Source organism: Thalassophryne amazonica, chromosome 1, assembly GCF_902500255.1.
Source record: "Thalassophryne amazonica chromosome 1, fThaAma1.1, whole genome shotgun sequence".
NCBI lineage: Eukaryota > Metazoa > Chordata > Actinopteri > Batrachoidiformes > Batrachoididae > Thalassophryne > Thalassophryne amazonica.
In genome coordinates this window covers 36,631,681-36,653,549 of record NC_047103.1, presented here as the reverse complement: position 1 = coordinate 36,653,549, position 21,869 = coordinate 36,631,681, and the positions used below count along the sequence as shown (strand labels likewise).

The window sequence follows — 21,869 nt, the reverse complement described above, 5'->3', positions numbered from 1 at the left end:
ACTCACACATGCGCATGAAGGTTCAAGCTTGGCTGATGCAAGCGCACATGATTCAAATCCATATAGTTTTTAAAAAAAATAAAAAGGTAGGATAACAGACCTCACAAACATGCTACATGTTGAAAGTCTGGATAACTTCTCTTAACCCCCCCCGCCTTTGTTTGTTTGTGTGTGTGTGTTTTTTTTTTTTTTAAACATACATGTTAAACATTTGAGTTTGGAACTTATAACATTTCCACTTTATGCAATCACTGACAAAAAAATGTACTTTATTAAAAATTACTCATGCTATTCTCATTGTCCCAGATGTGGCTTAACTTTGTGCCCAGAGCATTCAATGGAGGTACCATAGAATTTTGCCAGAGCCCTAGTCCTGTCTATTTGTGATGTTGTCATACATAATCTGTAATAATAGCGGCTGTAATGCTCATAGATGTTGAGCCTTGTTACTGTAAACAACTTTATTCCACTCAAGACAAATTGCTGTAACCATAAATATAGAGTGGTTGGTTCTATAGAGTGACGGCAGCAGTTATTTAAGGCAGGTTAATTGCAGGATGATGGCACTGAAAGGCATTGAGTAAAATACACGGCCCGCCATTGGGAAAACTTTGTATGTTTCAGATTGCTCGTTGTTTGTGGAAGAGCTCTGTTTATTTACTTATTTTAAAGAACTCACTTTTACAATTCCAGGAATTAACTTGCAGTGTCAATGATGATTCCAAAGTGTGCAAGTTCCACATCCCTGGAAGCTATCACGCCGAACTTGTTTGTATTCAGAAGGCTGAAATTGCTGTGAAACGTGAGGAAATGCACGACTGTATTTTATGAAAAAAGTAAGTTTTGGGCATTACCCTGAAGTTCAGACTGAGTTTGAGTTGAAGATTTGGCTGGTTTAAGCTCCTACCCTGTTAATAAATGCACTGCATTTATATAGTGCTTTTCCATCTGCATCAGACGCTCAAAGCACTTTACAAATAATGCCTCACATTCACCCCGATGTGAGGGTCCTGCCATACAAGGTACTCATTACACAGCTGGAGCAACTAGAGGATTAAGGACCTTGCCCAAGGGCCTTTAGTGATTTTTCCAGTCAGGCTGGGATTTGAACAGAGGATCCTCTGGTCTCAAGCCCAACGCTTTAAGCACTAGACCATTGCCTCCCCTAATGACCTATCTATATCGAACACACACCAAGTGAACCATCAAGTCCAAACCCCTCTTAATTAACCTGTCGCCTGCAGTGAAGGAGTCACCTCGTATGGAAGATTAGTGTGCTTTATCTCCATCTGTAATTGTGAATGATTATTTCAGTAAATAAATGGTTCTTCTGTCTTCTTGTTCTCCAGGGTACTAGAGTGTTGGTTTCTCGATCTTTCATAGACTTCACTCCACAGGTGACCTTTGACATCAAGGTGAGCAGAAAGAATTAAGAAAACCACCAACCTGATCAATAGTCTGAAATGGCATCTGTTAAATTTAACACAAAAATAATATAATGTATATATTATGTCTCAACAGAAATGTGATTTACATAGACTGGAGGAGGGTCCTCCAGTGAAGGCGGAGTTGACACGGGAACGGGGTTTTCAGTACTATCGCACCATGCAGATAGTGAGACGCATGGAGCTCAAAGCTGACCAGCTATACAAACAGAAGATCATCAGAGGCTTTTGTCACCTATATGATGGACAGGTCTGAACACGTGCATACAAATCAGTAGTTCCAGCTGATTTTATATCAATTTTTTTGCTATATAAAAGTGTTTATTTTTTATCTTAAAAAATTAAGATACATTGAGTTTTTATTATACCAATATTTATTCAGGTAGAAGAACAATTGGGCAGCACAGTCTCATTTCAGGATGGTTGCTAAAGGGGTAAAATATGATGCATATGATTATAATTTCTCTACTTCCAGGGACAGAAATGCGGCACTTTCTCTGAGATGTTTGGCAAATTACACACAAACAAAGTGAAAATGCAAAGAAAAAGTGACGATGCGGTGGAAAGTGGACATGTGTTGCAGTTTGTTTATGACCTGGAGCTCAAATGTCTTGAGGCGGTTTTGCAGGCGAGAGAACGTAGCTATTCTGGTTAGCTGTGTAGGCTAACACTTACTGATACGACATTTCCCTTCTCCACTAGGAACCAAAAAAACAGCACTTTGCTTCGGTGATTGTAGCCGAAAACAAAATAGTACACCATTTATCTGTGTGAAGTTATGCTGTGTGTGTATATTGTGCAACGGGAGCGGCGGTCCCCATTAGTGGTCAAATCCTGCAATATCATGCAGGGTTCAAACGAGACTGCGCTACCCCAAGTACAATCATTTAAAAAAAAAAAAAAAAAAAATTACTCAAATAAAAATAAAGTACAGAGTTTAATATACCATTCAAACTACAGGTTATTTTTTTTTCAACCCTAAGTCTGGGTTGTCTTATGAAAATTTTAAAATCTGGTAGGGATGTCACCCACCAGCCCCTCCTGCTTCTGACATGTGTAAGCAGAAGTGCCAACATTACACTTTCACAGTAATCACTAGGATTTCAACACACTGTAGGAGTTTACAATATCTCGCTCAATTATTACGATATGAACACTTAATAGATATTTGTGTATGGCTGCGTAGGGGTGAAACTGTGATGTGACCCAAGTTGGCTTGGCTCCAGTTTAAAAGAAATAATTTTTTTAAATGGTGACAGTAGCAGTCGCCCTTTGGTGCTAACAGGGTGGTTAAAAGTTCTTAAAGGCTGAGGGTGTTAAAAGTATTAGCTCAAATACCCAAAGGAGAAACATAAATGCAATTGTGTTGATTCAGAAAGCAAAAACCACTGCACAACCCACAATAGAGTTAAAATGAAACAATCAAGATGTGCTTGTGGTGTAGAATTTAATTCAAGGGGTTTAACAAAAGTATCACATTAACCATTTAGGCATCAGTCACTTTTATAGACTGTTCCACTACCAGAGCCCATGAATAATTAGAGGAGCTAGTTATTGTTAATATAAATAATTTTTACTGTGTGTGTGTGTGTGTATACGACAAGTCAGGGGATGGACACATGAACATTTCCAAGTCACTGAATATGTCTTGAACTTCACTTACCTAAGCTATTAAACAATATAGTACTGCGTGATAAATCTGTCTGGAGTAGGCGGCCCTCAAAAACTGAGTGAATGTGCAAGATGGACACCTGTGAGGAAAGCCACCAAGACAGGCATGACGACTAAAAACGAGTCATAGACTGGAAATGGCTGCAATCCCTAAGTGGTTAATGTGGTATATTTGCTTTTTAATCACTACAAGTGCAGCAGCATTTTGTTTCCTTTCAACTCTGTTTTGGTGTCAATTACAAAACTGGTGAAATTGTCCAGATGTGAGAGGATCTTCCTGTATTTCCCTAGTTACCAGAGCTTAATGTCCAAAATTGTTACGAAGTGTTTTCTTTCACTTAAATGAAGAATAAGTTGGCAAATCTGTTAATGTCTAATTAGAAATGAGTGGTTTTGCTGTGTATGTTATCTTCAGTTTTGTGTGTCAGGTCCCCCCAGGATTGTGAAATAGTTTAGTAACCCTGGATTGTTTAGTGATGGTGATCTTTTAATAATCAGCCCTGCAGAAGTTGCTTTGTACCTTTTGTGTGAGAACAAATACAGCTTGGCTATGTCTGTGGAGAGGGCTACAGTAAGTACTGTCTACTACAGCAATCAGAGCGAGGCACAATTTTTTTTCTTTATTTATTTTTTGTTTGATACAGATTTAGTCAAATGATGGCTGAGTATTAATTGTGACTGCAGTTGGTTTAAGACATCACCAGCTAGCATTGTGCTACATTTTGATATGCTTGGTAAACATTTGGTTCTTGGGCAGCAGCTTCAGTGTGTTTTTGTGGATCGTACACTGCAGCTAGTCCAGATGGACCTAGACTATAACAGGAAGCGGCTAAGTGCCCATCCTGGCAGTTGCAGGTGTGGGCATGCACGCAGCTGTCTGATGCTCATGTATGATACTGCAGACAAACATCTTACCCGGAAAGACTGCAGCTGAAGTGGCTGCAGAGTCATTGCAGTCCTGTTGTGTGTGTTTGTCTTGATTATGATTATTATTAGAAAATTTTTAGCTCAATGATTTAAGGTCACAATTATCACATTTTATGTTTTGCTCACTCTCTCACTCAGGTATTCTTTGATGTCTTATATTTGGTATCCTCATACAGTAGTGTTCAGAATAATAGTAGCACTATATGACTAAAAAGATTAATCCAGGTTTTGAGTATATTTCTTATTGTTACATGGGAAACAAGGTACCAGTAGATTCAGTAGATTCTCACAAATCCAACAAGACCAAGCATTCATGATATGCACACTCTTAAGGCTATGAAATTGGGCTATTAGTAAAAAGAAGTAGGAAAGGGGGTGTTCACAATAATAGTAGCATCTGCTGTTGACGCTACAAACTCAAAACTATTATGTTCAAACTGCTTTTTTTTTTTTTTTTTATATAGCAATCCTGTGAATCACTAAACTAGTATTTAGTTGTATAACCACAGTTTTTCATGATTTCTTCACATCTGCGAGGCATTAATTTTGTTGGTTTGGAACCAAGATTTTGCTTGTTTACTAGTGTGCTTGGGGTCATTGTCCTGTTGAAACACCCATTTCAAGGGCATGTCCTCTTCAGCATAAGGCAACATGACCTCTTCAAGTATTTTGACATATCCAAACTGATCCATGATACCTGGTATGTGATATATAGGCCCAACACCATAGTAGGAGAAACATGCCCATATCATGATGCTTGCACCACCATGTCTTCACTGTGAACTGTGGCTTGGATTCAGAGTTTGGGGGTCATTTCACAAACTGTCTGTGGCCCTTGGACCCAAAAAGAACAATTTTACTCTCATCCATCCACAAAATATTCCTCCATTTCTCTTTAGGCCAGTTGATGTGTTCTTTGGCAAATTGTAACCTCTTCTGCACATGTCTTTGCGGGGGAATTCTTGCAAATAAATTAGCTTCACACAGGCATCTTCTGTCACAGCACTTAGAGGTAACTCCAGACTGTCTTTGATCATCCTGAAGCTGATCAGTGGGTGAGCCTTTGCCATTCTGGTTATTCTTCTATCCATTTTGATTGTTTTCCATTTTCTTCCATGCATCTTTTTTTTGTTGTTGTATATTTTAAAGCATTGGAGATCATTGTAGATGAACAGCCTATAATTTTTTGCACCTGCGTATGTTTTCCCCTCTCCAATCAACTTTTTAATCAAACTACGCTGTTCTTCTGAACAATGTCTTGAACGTCCCATTTTCCTCAGGCTTTCAAAGAGAAAAGCATGTTCAACACGTGCTGGCTTCATCCTTAAATAGGGGACACCTGATTCACACCTGTTTGTTCCACAAACTTGACAAACTCACTGACTGAATGCACACTACTATTATTGTGAACACCCCCTTTTCTACTTTTTTTCTTCTTTTTTTTTTTACTAATAGCCCAATTTCATAGCCTTAAGAGTGTGCATATCATAAATGCTTGGTCTTGTTAGATTTATGAGAATCTACTAAATCTACTGGTACCTTGTTTCCCATGTAACAATAAGAAATATACTCAAAACCTAGATTAATCTTTTAAGTCACATAGCATTAGTATTATTCTGAACACTACTGTACCTGTATTGAGCCCAAAACCCTTGTAATGAGGCTGCCAGCCAAGTGTGACATTTACAGTGAAATTGCAGTGTGTTAGTGAAACAGGCAATTTTTCATTGACAGCCTTTTTAGAGTGACGGCGCTACTTCAGTGTTTTTCTGTGCTTCTGTAGGAAGCATGTGCCATTGGCATCGAGGCAGCAATCAAACCCTCTGATCATCTGATCACTGCCTACCGCGCCCATGGATACACATACACCCGTGGCATATCAATCAAAGGGATCCTCGCTGAGCTCACAGGTGAGAAACGAACAGAGCTTTCAAAATCTGAATATGTTTGGATGAATTACAGCACTGTACAACTGCAGTGGTTCTCCGTTAAATTATTCCACTTTTTGTCATTCATTGATAGGTCGTCGAGGTGGTGTAGTCAAAGGGAAGGGAGGGTCCATGCATATGTATGCACCGCATTTTTACGGTGGAAACGGTATAGTGGGCGCACAGGTGAACACACTTTAATATATTTGCAGAAATCAGCAGTACCAAATGGATTTCTACAGCCCCCCCCAGAGCTTTTGTTTTCATGCCTTGATTTGTGACTCCAAAGTTTGATTACTTATGCTCTGCTTTTTCTTCAAGTGCATGAAGGATTATAATAAACTAAATTGTATAGATACTGAGAAAAATGTTTGACGTATTTGTCATGCATTTTGTTTGTCCAGGTTCCTTTGGGTGCAGGTATTGCTCTGGCTTGCCAGTACAATAACACTGATCAAGTTTGTGTCACACTCTATGGAGATGGAGCGGCCAATCAAGTAAGACCCAACTATATTGTTTGACTTCATTTGTACTGCCTCATTTTTCTGATCAGCTGGAAGAAAAACAAAAAGACAAATGGTACTTTTTTAATTCTTAAAAAGTACGAGTAATAAAAATAAGGAACTTTGTCTGTGATCCTAAATGAAAACTGATGTTTTGCATTATGTAAAATAATTAATTGTATGAAATTTTAAATATGAACAGTATCGGTGAATAAAAAAATTCCCTTTGTCAAAATCATGAAAAGGAGCAAAACTGAGCTGAGTTTATAACTTCAACTTTTTCCACAAGAGGTGATGACATATATATTATCTGTGAAGGTAACAATAATTTAATTCTAACCCTTTCTGGATAAATACATTCATCTTATCCTGCCAAGCAGATGCTTCCTAACAATCGGGAATATTCTTTCGGAGCTGTGAACTTTCAGCCACCTCGGCTGTGTATGCACTGTGAATGCTACATTCTGTTCAGTGGGCTCATGGTTGCACAGGGAAGAAGAGATGAATCATTTTTGTCCTCAACCCCTTCAATGTGTAAGCATGCAGCTACAGTGGGAACTACAGTCTCTTTGCGAGGTGGCCTTGTTTTTATATATATATATATATATACACTAGCTGGGGTACCCGGCATTGCCCAGGTTAACCTGTTTAAGATATAATCTACAAAATATTCCAAAGTTTATATTTTGTCATAATTGTAGATATCTTTTTTTCAATTTATACTTTATTTTAGTTTTCAAAAGGATAGTTTTACACGAACATTTGCACAGATTGAACTTGGTAGCATCCCAAAAAATAATTAACATTTGTTAAAACTTTTTTTCCTTTAAATTAAGTGAGAACTGTAGCATTGAACCCAGGTGTAAAGAAATAATCTTATTCATAAGTCCACTTTGTGAAAGTCCATTGAAATATGTTGAAAACATAGAAAGCAGATTCACCGACAGCATTTACACATTTTTGTACCCCCTCCCCCATTCTTAATATGTATGTGGTAAAATCCTATATAAAGTCAGATCTATATTGTCTAATGTATTGTAGCCATCCTTTCCATACATTATTGAATTTGTCAACTTCCAATTTAACAGATGCCGTTACTTTTTCCATAGTGTATATATTTAACATGACATCAACCCATTCCTCCACCTTTGGGATCCGATCTGTTCGCCATCTTTTGGTGATTGCTTTTTTACTAGCTAAAAGCATGATTCTCATTTTATTCTCATTTCATCTTTTCTTCTTAAATGTAACATTTCTATATTAGTCAGATATAACATTTCGAAACTTAATGGGATTCTGACCCGTACTACTTCATCTATAATGTTTTTGATTTCAGACCAATATTGAGTCATTAAAGGGCAACCCCAAAAGATGTGAAAATGATCCGCTTTGTCTTCCCCACATGATCTCCAGCATTTTGTGTCTACATATTTTCTTTGAGCAGGTGTTAAGAAAAACCTTATTACATTTTTCCAGCCATATTCTCTCCAGAATAAAGAGCTTGTTGTTTTCCATTGATATTGGAGTATTTGATCCCAGTCCCCCTCTGAAATTAAAATATTTACTTCCCTCTCCCACCTTTCTTTGACATATCCTGTGGCATCCCCCTTTAACTCCTCTAAAGCTGTATATAATTTTGCAACTTAACTCTGATTTATAAGCATCTAGGATATGTTTGAGTATATTTGACCGAGTAATATTCATATCCTTATTTTTCATTTCTTGCTTTAAATAATGCCTTAGCTGCAGGTACCTATGGAAATCCTGATTTCCAAGATGAAAGACATCTTTTACTTGTTGGAAACTCATTACATCATCTCTTTTGATTATCTCCCAGTGCATTCTTGGACCATTTCCCCACTATCATATGCAATCCATCTCAAAAGCCTGCATTTTTCAACTAAACTAACTAAATTTCAGACCAGATTCCCAGAGAAACCTGCAGCAAAGGGTTCACATTTTGTCTCCAGTTTACCTGTAATTGCAAATCACACATCAGAGCTTGTACTGGTGGCTCCATTTTCCCCTCAATATCTTTCCATTTCGCTACATACCCTGGATCACACAAACCTTCAACTGAGCAGCTTGATAGTAGCTCTTGAGGCATGGTAAAGCTAGACCTCCATGTTTTTTTGGCAATTGTAAAGTTCTGTATTTAATACGTGGTCTTGCCCCCTGCCATATGTATCTAGATATTAATTTGTCCCTCTCAGTTAATTCAATAGGAAGATTTTGAAATATATATAACAACCGTGGCAAAATATTCATCTTAATCACCTCAACTCTTGACACCAGGCCTAAGAAAGGGATTAAGTTCCATTTTGAAAAGTCTGCTTTGATGTTAGACATCACCTTGTCATAATCTGAGATTTTCAAATGTCCAAGATCTTTTATAAGGTGAATGCCCAGGTACTTCATTGATTGCTGCTCCCAATTAATTGGATAATTTTGTTTTATAAATTGGTTTGGTATATAATTATATGATAGAGCTTGGGTTTTCTGCACATTAATTTTATATCCTGACAGCTTTCCAAACTCTGCCAAGAATGACATCAGGACTGGTAGTGATGAGTTTGGGTTCTCCAGGTAGATCAAGACATCATCTGCGAACAACACTAATTTCTGCTCTATTCCTGATACGGTTATTCCCTTGATATTGACACACTGTTTTATCCTCTGGCTTAGCGGTTCCAAAATAATATCAAATAACGGACTGACTGAGCAGCCTTGACGACAACCCCTCTCTAATTTGATTACGTTTGACAGACTACCATTGACTTTGATCCTTGCTATTGGGTCCACATACAGGGATCGAACAGTCTCAATAGAACCATCATGAAAGTTAAATTTTTTCATTACTCTAAATAAAAATTCCCACTTAACAGAATCAAATGCTTTTTCTGCATCCATTCCCAGTATGGCGGCCTCCAGGTTTCTTTCTTTGATGTGTTGCATAATAAGTAATGTACGGCGAATATTGTCATGTGTTTGCCTTTGCTTTATAAATCCAGTCTGTTCTAAACTGATAATATCTGGTAATATGTCCTCCATTCTTTGAGCTAAAATTGCTGTAAAAATTCTATAATCCACATTAAGTACACTAATAGGTCAGTAGCTAATTGTAGATATCTTATAAGTATATATGTAGTCCGAATAGGCAAAGGTTTGAACTAAAAACCCAAAATAGGTGGAATCCCCAAACCAAGAGAGAAAACTGAATTTTGCTGCATGCAAGAAACAACAATGAAGTTCTTCAGACTTTATATTGCAGATCAAGTATGCTCATAATCATTAATCAGAATTGATGTTATGACCTTTATAATTGTTGAAAATATTTAAAAGTAGCTTTTACTGACCAATAGTTCTGAAGAGCCTCTTGGTAGACAATGTTCCTTGTCCTGTCAGGAAAGTGGATATACAGCTGATTGGGGTTACCAACTCTGGAGCATCTGACTAACTGTGGAAGATCGCAGGTTCTGCCATATTCAGGCCAGCCACATTATCAGCAAAAGTAGTGGTTTCTTTTTGCACACTTTGAGTCATTCCATCTTTAAATGGTGTAAATGTTGCCTTGCATATTTCTTAAAGTTATGCATTCATTGGTATATTTAGAGAACAAACAATCTTTTCAATTGTAAAAAAAAGAGGTTTGACCACTAAAAACAGTTTGAGCCATGAAACATCAACATACCAAAACTATTAGATCAACCCCAAAGCTAGTGCACTATTATTATAGGACAGCAGGTTGTGAAGAGTTGATAAATAACAAAATTTAATTTATGATATTTACATCATAATGAGCAGCCTATATACAACGCGCCATTGGAGAACACAGGCTCTATGCCCGCTTACTGGCTGATTAAAAGGGTGCTGCCCAGGGCCGGCCCAAGCCTTTATGGGGCCTTAAGCAGAATTTCATTTGGGGGCCCCCCTACCATCACCTCAGCACCAGATGCCTCATTTTCATTTGGGGGCCCCCCTACCATCACCTCAGCACCAGATGCCTCATTATTCCATAGGCTACACTGTTATGTGTGTAACGTACCCACAATCATTAGCATTATTTGTAATTATCTTACATCATACAGGTGTCATTGTTTTTAACCTTAAAGGGGTAGCAAACTCATAAATGTGTTTTAACTTCTACATACAGAGTGATGTATAAGTATGGCTCATTAATTTAACTATTTGAAAGTAACATCAGCAGGCAGGAGACTGCATTTATAGTAAACACTTAAATAGTTTAATTTCTTTCAGATGTGCAATGGTGTGCAAAATGTTCAATATCCAAATACAAAATAGAATCAAATGACATTCACATTATCTTACAGAAAAATAAAGTTGTAATCAAAATTAAATACTTAAATAATAAATACTCCAAAATCAACATAGAAATCCATGACATAGCAATGCACAAACATTGCACTGGGGGCTATTGCTTTAACTTTGGCCTGCAAACCATTCACAGCTGAGCTACTTTTCACCACCTTTTGCACCAAATTAATCTGAGGAGTTGATCTGCCCTGCTGTTTAACTCTAAGTTTTTCTTTGTAAGGAAGACTATCAAATGGCTTCGCCAAAATTCGGTCCACAACATTCAAATTGTCTGCCATTGTGTGCAGCTTGCTACGGACTGGCGCGAGGCTAGTGTGAAGTGTGTCCGCCTGTGAGTGCTTTGTGATGGTGCAGGAGCTCAGCAGCATCCGCTGCTCGGTAGGGACAGAAACTGCGATAGAAGTCAGAGAGTGATACAAGTCAATCTCCAAACACAAGCAGCTACAAAAAAACCCCACCAGAAATAGAAGCTCGATTTGTCGCTAGTCGTTTTTAACAAAGAAAATGCCGCTAAGAGGATTAGGAAAGTCTCCGGTTCAACTCAGAACAGAATGAAATTGCTCCCACGGATGTTTACACCAAAAGATCGCTGATTCGCTCATTTCGCTGTCAATCAAAAAGAGATTCAGCCTCAGACAGATCATCCAATCATCATGCAGAAGCTGAGCGTCCGGGCCAGCCGAGGCCAGCCCACTGCCCCATAGACCCCCAGACACGCTGAGCGTCCGACGTGCGGGACAAAGCCCAGCATTTATCCAATGACTCGTCTCGTTTCGCTGCATGCTTTGTGTCGCTATTGAACTCTGTGATCAGCGTCCACACTGTTTAAAGCACTGTGAAGCTGCGGGTTTGAGTGACAGGAAAGCATCGTCGTTACCAGTGATAAGAAGCTAATACTGAACAAAAGTTGAGCGCGCATATTTAGTCAATGACGTACACGCAACAGGATATATTTGATCATTTATTTTTTGACATTTTAGGGGAAGCTGAGCTTCCCTTGCAGTCTTAGAGCAATCGCCTCTGACTTTAAGACACCTAAAGCACTTTACACTAAACAAACGGAGCATTTCGCAAATAATGACGACAAAAATTGTAATATTGGACATGCAAACCTACCTTTGTCTTGTTTTTTCTCATCTTCCAACTTCTTTTTTCTTTTCTCTGCTCCAGAGGGATAATTTCTTTTCTGAGACATGCACTCACTTCATTCCTCACGATTAGTCATCGACCACCTGACCCAAGCGGTGCATCTAAATTTGCCCAACGGTGGCAGCAGCCAGCAGGAGTCATCAATTAACCTAGTATTGGTATTTTGTCGAAATGAATTTTTTTTCGGGTGTAATACAATTTCGTTTAAATTATTCAATATTATTTTAATTTCATGTATATATTTACTTTATCACAACGTCTCGGTGCTCTCGGGGCCCCCTGGTGACGTGGAGGCCCTAAGCGTATGCCTTGGGCCGGCTCTGATGCTGCCCCATCAGCAGTTAGAACTACATCACTTTTTCAAATGATCTGCAGAGTGCCATTGTGATACAGAAAACATGCGTTTCCCTGATACATTATGATCAACGCTAGGCAAGTGATACACATCATGTACACTCGACACCTTTATTTTTAGAAAATGTGCAAATGTTTAGAAATACGTGTACAAATTGCAAGAAAAGACAAAGCTTGATATTTTATCCAGTAAACCTTTAAAGTTTAATTTACAGCCTTCCAGTAAACTTTTAAAGTTTATTTTACAGCCTGTGGTTGAAAGCTCTCTGCAAAGAGTGAAAACTATTCCAAGAAGGAATAGGCTGTATTCTGATAAGTATTATATCATAGTGATTGTGTATAAGTTTGATCAAAATTCATGTGGATTGACCCCCCCACTCCTTCTCAGCCACTAATGCCTAGCATGGGGAGAACTATCAAAATTCATGTGGATTGACCCCCCCCCCCACCCCTTCTCAGCCACTAATGCCTGGCATGGGGAGAACCCATCTACATCTCTGAGCTGGCACCTTATCTGCAGGTCTAAATCCTTGTTCCTGGGGACAGCATTATGAAGAGTTTACCCTGTATTTATTTTGAAGTTGATAAACATAACGCAGTATTGGCCATTAGGTACAGAAAAATCTCAATTTGAGGGTGCATATTGCCATAATGATTAAACCAGATTTAAGGACTATTTTTAAGTAGGATGGCATATCTACTCATTCACACATGGTGTCAAATATCATGGGTGTAATATTGGTAGAGGGGAGTATGGGGATAACAAAGCGCATGGAAGAAAGTTACTTTGTATTGAATTGTGTATTTATATTCTTACAATCAAAATGTTCAGTATATGATTAGTCCGTAAATGACAGAATAGTCACATTTGTTTTTGCTATAAACAGGTCTGAAAACACTAAAGTTTGTAGAGTTGTTCAAATCTTTTCAAGGAGAGTCAAACAGGTTTGTAGCACCCATGTGCAGCATGTGCAGAGAAAGGATGCATTCATATCAAGGGGGATATTTGAATCTGCTTGGTTATACAACCAAGCTGGCATGCACACCCACGCTATGTGTGCTAGCCAGCAGCAGATAACCCAGGAGTCTGGGCTCTGTTTATAGCAGTAGGCAGGCTACTGAGGTCCTGCATATATGCATAGGTCCAGCGGCCAGCTATTAAAGCTGAGAGATTTGTGCTGGAGTACAACTGCCACTGAGGTACATATGGTTCAACTTTATGTATCAGATTATTGTTAATATTGTTGTCTTAATATTTTTTTTTTTGAAAATACAACCCCTGGCAAAAATTATGGAATCACCGGCCTCAGAGGATGTTCATTCAGTTGTTTAATTTTGTAGAAAAAAAGCAGATCACAGATATGACACAAAACTAAAGTCATTTCAAATGGCAACTTTCTGGCTTTAAGAAACACTATAAGAAATGAAGAAAAAAAGATTGTGGCAGTCAGTAACGGTTACTTTTGTAGACCAAGCAGAGGAAAAAAATATGGAATCACTCAATTCTGAGGAAAAAATTATGGAATCACCCTGTAAATTTTCATCCCCCAAATTAACACCTGCATCAAATCAGATGTGCTCATTGACATTGACCCTATGTGTCTTTTTGCAAGGAATGTTTTTGCAGTTTTTGCTCTATGGCAAGATGCATTATCATCTTGAAAAATGATTTCATCATCCCCAAACATCCTTTCAATTGTCCAAAATATCAACATAAACTTGTGCATTTATTGATGATGTAATGACAGCCATCTCCCCAGTGCCTTTACCTGACATGCAGCCCCATATCATCAATGACTGTGGAAATTTACATGTTCTCTTCAGACAGTCATCTTTATAAATCTCATTGGAAAGGCACCAAACAAAAGTTCCAGCATCATCACCTTGCCCAATGCAGATTCGAGATTCATCACTGAATATGACTTTCATCCACAGTCCACAATTGCTTTTCTTTAGCCCATTGTAACCTTGTTTTTTTCTGTTTAGGTGTTAATGATGCCTTTCGTTTAGCTTTTCTGTATGTAAATCCCATTTCCTTTAGGCGGTTTCTTACAGTTCGGTCACAGACGTTGACTCCAGTTTCCTCCCATTCGTTCCTCATTTGTTTTGTTGTACATTTTTCGATTTTTGAGACATATTGCTTTAAGTTTTCTGTCTTGACGCTTTGATGTCTTCCTTGGTCTACCAGTATGTTTGCCTTTAACAACCTTCCCATGTTTGTATTTGGTCCAGAGTTTAGACACAGCTGATTGTGAACAACCAACATCTTTTGCAACATTGCGTGATGATTTACTCTCTTTTAAGAGTTTGATAATCCTCTCCTTTGTTTCAATTGACATCTCTCGTGTTGGAGCCATGATTCATGTCAGTCCACTTGGTGCAACAGCTCTCCAAGGTGTGTTCACTCCTTTTTAGATGCAGACTAACGAGCAGATCTGATATGATGCAGGTGTTAGTTTTGGGGATGAAAATTTACAGGGTGATTCCATAATTTTTTCCTCAGAATTGAGTGGTTCCATATTTTTTTTCCTCCGCTTGGTCTAAAAAAGTAACCGTTACTGACTGCCACAATCTTTTTTCTTGATTTCTTATAGTGTTTCTTAAAGCCAGAAAGTTGCCATTTGAAATGACTTTAGTTTTGTGTCATGTCTGTGATCTGCTTTTTTTTTCTACAAAATTAAACAACTGAATGAACATCCTCCGAGGCCGGTGATTCCATAATTTTTGCCAGGGGTTGTAATACCAGGTTGTAGCCCATGTCATGGTGGTTCAGAATATATAACTTTGGGGAGTTCACCTTTTGTAGTTTTAGAGCCTATTCCAGACAGACAGAAAGACAAAACTGTATGCATCAGATTATTGTTAATATTGTTGTCTTAATATTTTTGTTTTGTTTGAAAATAGTACCAGGTTGTAGCCCATGTCATGGTGGTTCAGAATATGTAACTTTGGGGAGTTCACCTTTTGTAGTTTTAGAGCCTATTCCGGACAGACAGAGACAAAAGTAGCCATTTATGTATATAGATAGTGGGGTAAAAAGTATTTAGTCAGTCTCTCATTGTGCAAGTTCTCCTACATAGAAAGATGAGATCTGTAATGTTCATCATAGGTACACTTCAACTATGAGACAAAATGCGGAAAAAAATAATCCAGGAAATCACATTGTAGGATTTTTTTTTTTTTAAGAATTTATTTGTAAATTATGGTGGAAAATAAGTATTTGGTTAATAACAAAAGTTCAACTCAGTACTTTATAACATAATCTTTGTTGGCAATAACAGAGGTCAAACTTTTCCTGCAAGTCTTCAACAGGTTTGGACACAGTGTAGTTGGTATTTTGGCCCATTCCTCCATGCAGATCTCCTCTAGAGCAGTGATGTTTTGGGACTGTTGCTGGACAACATGGACTTTCAACTCCCTCCACAAATTTTCTATGGGGTTGAGGTCTGGAGACTGGGTAGGCCACTCCAGGACCTTGAAATGCTTTTTACGGAGCCACTCCTTCATTGCCCGAGCAGTGTGTTTGGGATCATTGTCATGCTGGAAGACCCAGCCACTTAGCATCTTCAATGCTTTCACTGAAGGAAGGAGGGTTTGGCTTAAAATCTCACAATACATGGGCCCATAACACATTCTTCCCTTAACACAGATCAGTCATCCCGTCCCCTTTGCAGACAAACAGCCCCAAACCATGATGTTTCCACCCCCATGCTTCACAGTAGATATGGTGTTCTTGGGATGCAACTCAGCATTCTTCTTCCTCCAAACATAACTAGTTGAGTTTTTACCAAAATGTTCTATTCTAGTTTCATCTGAGCACATGATATTCTCTTCTGGATCATCCATATGCTCTCTGGCAAACTTCAGATGGGCCTGGACACGTACTGGCTTAAGCAGGGGGACATGCCTGGCACTGCAGGATTTGAGTCCCTCTCTGCGTAGTGTGTAGCCTTTGTTACTTTGGTCCAGCTCTCTGCAGGTCATTCATCAGGTCCCTCCATGTAGTTCTGGGATTTTTGTTCACCGTTCTCATGATCATTTTGACCCCACGGGATGACATCGTGCGTGGAGCCCCAGATCGAGGGAGATTATCAATGGTCTTGTATGTCTTCCATTTTCTTACAGTTGCTCCCACAGTTGATTTATTCACACTAACCTGCTTGACTGTTGTAGATTCACTTTTCCCAGCCTGGTGCACATCTACAATTGTCTTCCTGGTGTCTTTCGACAGGTCTTTGGACTTGGCCATGGTTGAGTTTGGAGTCTGTTTGAGGCTGTGGATAGGTGTCTTTTATACAGATGAGTTCCAACAGGTGCCATTAATACAGGTAAGAGGTGGAGGACAGAAAAGCTTCTTAAAGAAGTTGTTACAGGTCTGTGAAAGCCAGAAATCTTGCTTGTTTGTGGGTGACCAAATACTTATTTTCCACCACAATTTACAAATAAATTCTTTAAAAATCTTACAATGTGATTTCCTGGATTTTTTTTTTTCTAATTTTGTCTTAGTTGAAGTGTACCTATGATGAAAATTACAGACTTCTGTCATCTTTGTAAGTAGGAGAACTTGCACAATCAGAGACTGACTAAATACTTTTTTACCCCAGTGTGTGTGTGTGTGTATATATAACAGGCTGTGTGAGTGCAGAGCAGTTGAATTTCTTCCAATCAGACTTTGATTTTGACCACAACAGCATCAGAATTAAGTTATCACATTTAAAATAACTCACCATGACACAAAATCACACACGTAAACCCTGCAATTAGTCCACATTCCGAGCTTGGGGGTGTCCATACGGATCACAGTTAAATTGCAAGGGATCATAAAACACTTAAATGTGTAATGTTGCCGCAAATCCTAATTTTGGTATTTAAGGAAAGTTTGACCATTATTGCTTTGACACGTTTACGTTTTTAAAATGAAAAATCTAAGTGTTATTTCCAGCTTTGTGTCAAAATGATTCTGGAAGTAACCACATAGTATTTGCTCTGCAGATGGTTTTCTGTGTAACGACTCAAGCCTGTGTTTAAAAACATAATAAAATCATGCATTTAATTTTATGGTGATGAAGTGGATGCAGATGCATTGTTCATGCTCCTGTCCTCTCTGATCCAATCAGGGTCAGCTCTTTGAGACGTTTAACATGGCTGCCCTGTGGAAGCTGCCCTGTATCTTTGTGTGTGAGAACAACAGATATGGCATGGGTACATCTGTGGACAGGGCTGCAGCAAGTACAGACTACTACAAGAGAGGAGACTTCATACCAGGAATCAGAGTGAGATGCCCAGACCTTTTTAATAAATAATAATAATAAAAAAAAGGCAGCTAGCACTGTGTGTCTTGACATGTCTTTTGGTAAACCTTTGGGTCTTGGGCAGCAGCTGCAGTGTGTCTTTGTGGATCATATGCTGCAGCTAGTCCAGATGGACCTAGACTATAACAGGAAGAGGCTGACGGTCTGTCCTGGCAGTTGCAGGTGTGGGCGTGCACGCAGCTGTCTGATGCTCATGTATGATACTGCAGACAAACATCTGATACCCGGAATCACTGTCAGGACTGCAGCTGAAGTGGCTGCATCGTCAGTGCAGTATTAATTGTCTTATGAATTTGTCAGCTCAATGATTTAAGGTCACTGTTATCACACTTGATGTTTTTCCACATAGTCTCAGTTGGCTGTTCTTTGGCGTCTTAGATTTGGTATCCTCATGCCTGTAGTGAGTCCAAAAACCATTGTAATGAGATTGCTGGCCAAGTGTGATCAGTGAATCATATTTTTAAGAGGCTCAAGTGGCAGTGTTCAGTCTTAGTGAAATACTGACAAAAATTTTCATTGACAACCTTTTTAGTGTGATCATACTGATTGTTTTTTTTTCTGCTCTTAATTCATTGTTCTTTGACATTTACATACAGTGCTGCTGCAGCTGTGAATGCACAGAGTCAACTGACTTATCTCATTTAGTGCTCCACTTAAATACTGTGGATAAACAGGGACCCACTTTAAATGTTTTTGATTTGTTGAATCACTTATGAAACAATGCAAAAACTCAATTGTGCATTTTTTTTTTTTTTTTTTTTTTTTTTTTTATTTAATACGACATTAATCACCATAAGGCTGTAGATGCAAGTGGCAGAAATCGAGTATCTGGGCTTTTCCTTCACCAAAACATCAAATCTAGGCTTGCATCTCAGATGTACATTTTGGCTAATTGTAGCAGAACATTCAGGTCCTCTTTAAGGAACCTGGCAACACAACAATGAATGGTCAACCAGTTGGAATTGTGAAAACTTATAAATACCTTGGGACTATTATTGATGATTCGCTGAAGTTTGAGGCAAACTGTGAGGCGGTGTGTAGGAAGGGACATCAGCGCTTGTTCTGTCTCAGGAAACTGTCGTATTTTCACATTGGCCGAACCATGTTAACACTATTTTGTCGTGCTTTTATTGAATCTGTTTTAGCTTTTTCTTTGGTGGCTTGGTTTGGCAGTTTGACATTGAAGGATAGGAACAGACTGAGTCAGATCATTAAATGGTCCAGTCGGTTGATTGGTGAATCGCAGCTGAGTTTAGAGTCCCTGTACACTAAACAATTACAGCGGATAACCAATTGCATTATAGTTGATGACTCCCACCCCCTGGCTAATGAATTTCAGCTTCTACCTTCTGGCCGTAGGTTTAGAGTCCCAAGGTGTAGAACAAAACGCTACAGGAGTAGTTTTGTCCCAGCAGCAATTGTGCAACTGAACACATCTTAGGTTTGCATATGGTTATATTTAGATATTTATATACTTATTTATTTATTTGCCCTTTGGACACTAGTTTTAAGCTGACCATCTTTTTATTGGTTTTAAGGTTGTGAGTCCTTGGTGGTGTTTAACTTGTTTTGTGTATGTTCTTTGTTTAGTATTTAGTGTTTTTTTTATTGTTGTTGTTGTGTTGACTAACATGGACGCCTTTTTTCTGTTTTCTGTTTGCTGCAAGCCAAATCTACCTACGGGTACAAATAAAGTTACCTGAACCTGAGAAACTCCTCCTCGATACCACTTCATCATGAAGCTGTATAACAAAATGGAAAAACATGCACCATAATAATAATACATTTTATTTGTATTGCACCTTACATTTCAAAGAAATCTCAAAGTGCTACAGCAAGGATTTAAAAACAGATTTAAAAAACAGACTTTAAAAACAGATTTTGTACAACCATTTCAAAAGATAAAATATCTAAAAGGCCTTTTGAAATAAAAATGTCTTTAGGCCTTTTTTAAAGACCTCCACACTTTGTGGGGCCCTCAGGGTCTCTGGGAGGGAGTTCCAGAGCCGAGGGGCCACTGCCTGGAAGGCCCTGTCTCCCATGGTGGAGAGTCTGGTCCTGAGTTGGTGAAGGCAGTGTGAGGTGGTGGTGGAGCGGAGAGATCTTGAGGCGGTGTGTGGGGTGAGGAGTTCGCTGAGGTAGGCGGGGTGGTTCCGTGTATGCACTGATAAGTGAGGAAGCAGAGTTTGTACTCTATTCTGTATTTGATGGGCAGCCAGTGGAGGGATCTGAGGACAGGGGTGATGTGGTCAAACTTGCCATGTACAATAACTTCTTCTGGGTTGTCTTGGTGGCTTTCCTCTCTCTTCTCATCCTTGCATAGTCACTCTGTTTTGAGAACTATCTACTTCACACAGATTTACCATAGAGTGCCATACTGTTTTGTATTTCTTCATAACTGATAAATAAAATCCGACACATTCAGTGACTTGGAAATGTTCATGTATCCATCCCAACTTGTCTGAACAAACTGGCAATAAAACTGATATACCTGAAAATCAAAGCATTCCATTACTTATGGAAACCATCATCTTGGCTTTTATATTTTTAATTAATTTATATCAAATTGTAGACATTTGCGTTGAATTTGAGTTTAAGGAAGATAATTTTAGAATTTTTTTTTTATATTGAAAAATGTGTGAAATACCAAGGGGCTGAATATTTTTGTATTGCCCAGCTGTGTGCGCACATACAGTGTGCACACACAACTGGGCAGACTCCTGTTCACGCATTCAGTTATGTTCATAAATGCAACCGTATTTATTCTGATGTTGCTTCTCTGTCCTAATAGGTGGATGGAATGGATGTACTCTGTGTCAGGGAAGCAACCAAATTCGCTGTCGACCACTGCAGAGCTGGAAAGGTGAAAGCTGGTTCAACTGCACAAAGCGGAAAATGCATCAGTCTTCTGAAGGGAAACTCAAACTATAAAAATTGCTCTTGGAAAACAACTCATTTATTTTTTTGTTTCAGGGTCCCATTTTGATGGAGCTGCAGACGTACCGTTACCATGGACACAGCATGAGTGACCCAGGGATCAGGTGGGTGATCTCTTACCCATTGGAGCTCTACAGCTCTTAAGTATTAGTATGTAAAATAAATCTGTATTGTCGCTTACTGATGAAGTCGGAGTTCAGACTGTAAAATTTATTCATGACCCCGCACACTACAATACAACCAAAAATGCAGTGCCCATAGCACAAACGGTGCATTTTTGTTATAGCTTGAGTCTTGTTATTTTCTGGCCTTTAAGTGCAGTGAGTGAACAGAGAATAAGCAGCACATGAGAATAGATGCAGCATCTTTTGGGTTCTTTGTGCATTGATGATTATTTCTAAACCAAAGCCTGTGCTATGAATTTGTGTAGCTATCGCACTCGTGAGGAGATCCAGGAGGTGCGCACTAAGAATGACCCCATCTCTATGCTGAAAGAGCGCATGCTCAACAGCAACATGGCATCTGCAGAGGAGTTTAAGGTGAGGAGCCCCCAGATCATTTTCAGTGGCGAATGCCATAACGCTCAGGTTTGGATTCCACAATGTAACAGAGGTTGCTTTAACATTTTATAAAGTCATGCCTGTCAAGCCCTCAAATGATATTCATTTGTTGTTGTTACAGTAAACTGTGTGTGGGGGGGCAGGATAGTTTGGTGAGCCTGGGAAGTTCTGAAAGTGACACCTGACTGTGCACATCTATGGGTTGCTGTGGACAACTTCCAATTTTATCACCCAAAGGGGGGATTATGTCATGGCAGCGTCTGTCTGTCGGTGTAAGCGTTCTGAAATGAACGCCAAAAACGTGAATCACCTGCAACACGGGGCTTTGTGCGACCCCTCTACTCGCACGTAAACTGTGCGTGGCTGTGTGCCAGTGCACAAAGTAAAATTTGGAAATGTTCAAAACTTCTGGCACGCATTAATTTTGTGAAGTTGTGAACATGCACAACCTGTTCGAAAACACCGCATGTCACTGCGTGACATTGCGTATCACTGTGCGGAGAACATCTGAACTTGAAATTGAGATATGTTACACCTATAATAAACATAACTTTACAGATACATTATCTAACTCATAAGAAGGAATGAAAATCCACCTGTCTTACCAGTTCATTAAAATATAAATATTAAAAATAATTACCTTTGAGACAAGATTCCAAATGCATTCTCCACCGCAGACGCGCATGAGACAACCTGTAGCTGTAGATCATTTCTCTGTGATTCTGGGAGCGATGAGAGAATGTCTTCA

General features: G+C 38.9%; 1 protein-coding gene across 3 annotated transcripts in view; it reads left to right on the top strand.

The window, feature by feature from the left end:
• LOC117508330 (pyruvate dehydrogenase E1 component subunit alpha, mitochondrial-like) overlaps positions 1 to 21,869 on the top strand; it is a 41,133-nt gene that overhangs the window by 15,956 nt on the left and 3,308 nt on the right. For all 3 annotated transcript variants that reach the window (XM_034168083.1, XM_034168080.1, XM_034168070.1), the window contains 9 exons: positions 1,350 to 1,415; positions 1,522 to 1,695; positions 5,827 to 5,953; positions 6,066 to 6,157; positions 6,376 to 6,468; positions 17,430 to 17,585; positions 20,416 to 20,487; positions 20,598 to 20,665; positions 20,992 to 21,100. In XM_034168083.1, the coding sequence (XP_034023974.1) occupies positions 1,350 to 1,415; positions 1,522 to 1,695; positions 5,827 to 5,953; positions 6,066 to 6,157; positions 6,376 to 6,468; positions 17,430 to 17,585; positions 20,416 to 20,487; positions 20,598 to 20,665; positions 20,992 to 21,100 (957 nt within the window). The remainder of the gene's footprint in view (positions 1 to 1,349; positions 1,416 to 1,521; positions 1,696 to 5,826; positions 5,954 to 6,065; positions 6,158 to 6,375; positions 6,469 to 17,429; positions 17,586 to 20,415; positions 20,488 to 20,597; positions 20,666 to 20,991; positions 21,101 to 21,869) is intronic.